Genomic DNA, 4,361 nt, shown 5'->3' on the forward strand with positions numbered 1-4,361 from the left:
GAGATGTGAGCCAGTGGGCACAGAGCCTGGGGTATGGTGAGATGTGAGCCAGTGGGCACAGAGCCTGGGGTATGGTGAGAGAATTACAGCAACATAGGAACAGGAGGAGGCCATTCAGCCCACTGAACCTGTTCCACACTTCAACTAATCTGAATCCTAACTGCACCCACCCTCCTCAGTTCAGTGACCTTTAAAATCCCTAACCGACAAAAAAACTTTTCTATTTAAATTTTTAACTGAGCCTCCCTGCATCTGCTACCACAATGATATTTAGTGGGGAGAGCGAGTTCCAGACTTCCACACCGTTTGTGTGAAGGAGAACTTCCCTGAATGGCCCAGCTCACATTTTAAAGTTACACCTGTCTTGTTCTGGACCCCCTCCACAAGAGGAAACAAAATTAATATAAGCAGGAATGCACCATTCGGCCCATTGAGTCTCAGTTCCCTTCTCTATGATCAAGCCATGGTCTATTCCAGCCTTCAGCAGTGGAGTATTCACAACCCTCGGGAGTAGGGAATTCCAGAGATTTTTTTATGGAATGTGGGAGTCACTGGCCAGGCCAGCATTTATTGCCCATCCCTAATTGCCCAGAGGGCAGTTAAGAGTCAACCACATTTGCTGTGGGTCTGGAGTCACATGTAGGCCAGACCAGGTAAGGATGACAGTTTCCTTCCCTAAAGGACATTAGTGAACCAGATGGGTTTTTCCAGCAATCGACAATAGTCATCATTTGGTTCCTAGTTCCAGACTTTTATTGAACTCAAGTTCTACTGTCTGCCATGGCAGGATCTGAACCCAGCACCCCAGATCTGGATTAACAGTCCAGCAATAATACCACTAGGCTGCTGCCTCCCCTATAATTTCACAACCTTTTCAGTGACTAAATTCCTACTCGTCTCTGATCCGAATCCTTCATCCTTCTTTATCCTGATACCGTGCCCTGTGTTTTAATCTCCCCAAACAGCAGCGACAATCTCTCCATATTTTCCCCAGTCAAATCTCTTCCGAATCTTCCATTCCATCCGGTCTCCAGAGTCTTCTATCTGAAGCGCCTTGACCCATTCCTTTGGAAGTCCCCCTTCATTTACCCCCATGTCGCATCCCCATGTAAAGTCGGAGTTGTCCCTTTACCTTCCCCCAATCCCCTCACTGTCCAAAGGCCCAAAACACACCCAAGGTGAAGCAGTGATTTGCTTCGATGTCCTCTCATTTTTCTAGCCCTCATCAGGTCTGAAGAAGAATCATTAACTCTCTCTCCCTCTCCAGCAATCCTGAGTTTTTCTAGCACTTTCTGCTTATTTCAGAATCTTGTATACCTCAATCCGATATATTGTTTCTCACCATTAAACCATTTTAAACACCCCCATGTCATTCTCAGCGAAACCACCATCACTGCTTTATTGCCAACAGGCTTCACCATCTCTTGAGTATTTGATGGTCAAGTTGGTGGCAGTGTAGAATGCTCCAGCCAGAGCTCCTCTGTTCTGGCCATTCTTTTACTTTTTCTGCCTCCCCTCCCCCTACCTGGAGTTTTTTTTTCAAACTTTTAACTTTAAACTTATTCGGGGGAGGGATAGAGGAGGCGAGCCCCAGGCCCGGAGGCCAGGGCGCAGGGGGAGGCGAGCCGCAGGCCCGGAGGCCAGGGCGCGGGGGGAAGGCGAGCCCCAGGCCCAGAGGCCAGCGCGTAGAGGGAGGGGGATGCGAGTCCCTCGTGGACCAGAGGCAAGACCTCGAGTTTTGAACCTGGCATGGACTGGTGTGAAAGGGGATGTAATTTGAGTACTTGTTATTTCCCGTTTCTATTCTTATGCTGGACTTTTATTTATTGTTCTTTCGAATTTTGTACCAAATGCTTAAGTATCTGTGCCTAGGTACTCTCAACCTGAGACAGCGCTAGTGCACATAACAATAAAGGTAATTCATTCATTCAATTTGTTTCGTGGCAAAGCAGGAAACGAGCTTCTCAACCTATTTCACATCCTGACACAAGGTGGCGGCCTCCTACATGGATAGAGCAACATGCATTATATAGTGTGGACGGGCTGGATACTTTCAATCCATCTGTTCAGACATGTGGAATGTGAACCCTGGTCATCAGGCTCAGAGGCAGGGACATTACCATTGGGCCACAAGAGCCCGAGTGTGGATGGTCTAATCTGTGGCTGAGTTCAGGGTTTCCACACCATTAGCCCTCAGGATCTTCCCCGTGGTTACAATCGGACAGACTGTGGGTTATACTCCCCTACCCCACAACCTCACCTCTCTCCAGTTTACCGGTGGGTTTGTTGCCTTCAGCTGCAGCTGGGGCCGCACTTTGTCCCGAGAGTAAGAGCCCAAGGCTGAAGACAGATCCCTAACCATCCTTGTGACCTCCAGTCACCCAGCGAGTGTTCTTCACCTGCGGGGTTCCTGCCAGCTATTCAACTGTAGCTTGCACTGCACCGCGTCACCAACACTTGAAGAGAAAAGGATCGAGTTTTGCAGCATAGAAGGCGGCCCTTCGGCCCACCGTGTGCACACCAGTCCCCATGCGTCTGTTTACCCTAATCCCATTTCCCAGCATCTGGCCACCGTTTGTCTGCTATGGCATTGCACGTGATCATCTAAATTCTTCTTAAATGTCATGACCACCCTTCCAAGCAGTGAGTTCCAGATTCCCAACTGGGTGAAAAGGAATTCCCTAAATCTCCTATCCCTTAAATCTATACACCCTGCCCTCCATCACCCACCCACCCCCAACTCCCCTCAGTAATTAACTCCACCACACTAAGGGGAAATGTTTATTACTATCAACCCTCTCCACTTATATGGACGTAGATATCTGGTTACATTTGTGGAATCTTGCTGTGCGTACCACTACGGAGTTTGTTGTGATGTAAAGCACGTTGGAGCATTTGTGAGGGTCTCTACCTACACAATTAAAATTTTTTATAGGAGCTCTGTGGCTACAGATCAGGTCCCCTTTGAGTCACAGAGCTGTGAGTTCAAGTCTCATTCCAGGGAGCTGAGCACATTAAAAACTGAAGCCAACGCTTGCCCCAGTGCGGTGCTGGGGGAGTGCTGCACTGTCAGGGGTGAGACTTTAGATCAGGTTCAGGTGTATGTGTATCCTGAACAGGAGCAGGGGAATTATATCTGGAGTTCTGAGCGATATCAATCCCCAAATCAACAGATGAAAAGAGTTAATCTTGCTATTTCTACTTTGTTAATCATTCCATAACCAGGAACACTATGTTAGTGGAATCTGGATGTTAGTCTGTGATGCTGAGGTGCATACCAACTTTACTGGGGTTTCTGATGATGCTGAGACACATTAACTAGTGGGTCCTGAAACAAAAGCAGAAATTGCTGGAGAAACTCAGCAGGTCTGGCAGCATCTGTGGAGAGGGAAAGCAGAGTTAACATTTCCTGACCCTTTGTCAGAAGTGGTGGATCCTATAGGGCTGAGAATCTCCTGTGTGTGAAGCTGGTGTACCCCCAACAGGAAAATAGGAATTAATAAAATCATCTGATATTGACACGCGTTTAAATTTACCATCTTGTCCTGAATTGATACAACTTTGAAACTGCAAACACAATATTTACTGACAAGGTGCAATACTTGTTGCACGTCTCCTCCCGCACTCATCCTCCTTCAGGGTAATTCCTTGACATTTTTTCGAATGCTTACCAAACCCTGTTTGGTTTCAGCTTCCCCCAGGCTCCCGGGTCTCGAGGGAATGTAGAGATTTACTGCTGCGGCTGTTAGAGAGGGATCCGGAACAGAGGATAACCTTTGAGGAATTCTTTACACACCCATTTGTGGACCTGGATCACATGCCGAGTGAGGAGAGCCTGGAGAAAGCGGTATGTGAATGCACTGCGCCTGTTCAGTAACTCCATGTTTCCACAGTTTGAGGGGAACAGAGTGTTCACCCACCACAGCCCCACACGGTGACTCTGATATCTCAGTGACGTTTACCTTCCACGCTGAACCTCAATTGTAGCTCTCCCTGTGAAAGGCTTTCATTTTAAAATTCACATTCTTGCTTTCATAAGCTTGTGTGCCCACACACCACCCTGTCTCTTCCAGCCCCTACACCCCTCCCCATCTCTGTCAGCCCCTCCAGCCCTACACCCCCTCCCTATCTCTGTCACCCCCTCCAGCCCCTACACCCCTCCCTATCTCTGTCAGCTCCTCCAACCCCTCCACCCCCTCCCTATCTCTGTAACCTCCAACAACCCCTACACCCCCTCCCCATCTCTGTCACCCCCTCCAGCCACTACACCCCTCCCTATCTCTGTCAGCTCCTCCAATCCCTACACCCCCTCCCTATCTCTGTAACCTCCAACAACCCCTACACCCCCTCCCTATCTCTGT

General features: G+C 48.7%; 1 protein-coding gene across 3 annotated transcripts in view; it reads left to right on the forward strand.

Annotated features, from left to right (window-relative positions):
- Positions 1-4,361, forward strand: part of ulk3 (unc-51 like kinase 3) — a 50,708-nt gene that overhangs the window by 17,074 nt on the left and 29,273 nt on the right. For all 3 annotated transcript variants that reach the window (XM_048617152.1, XM_048617153.1, XM_048617154.1), the window contains exon 7: positions 3,692-3,847. In XM_048617152.1, the coding sequence (XP_048473109.1) occupies positions 3,692-3,847 (156 nt within the window). The remainder of the gene's footprint in view (positions 1-3,691; positions 3,848-4,361) is intronic.

Source organism: Rhincodon typus, chromosome 36, assembly GCF_021869965.1.
Source record: "Rhincodon typus isolate 14 chromosome 36, sRhiTyp1.1, whole genome shotgun sequence".
In the NCBI taxonomy this organism is placed as follows: Eukaryota; Metazoa; Chordata; class Chondrichthyes; order Orectolobiformes; family Rhincodontidae; genus Rhincodon; species Rhincodon typus.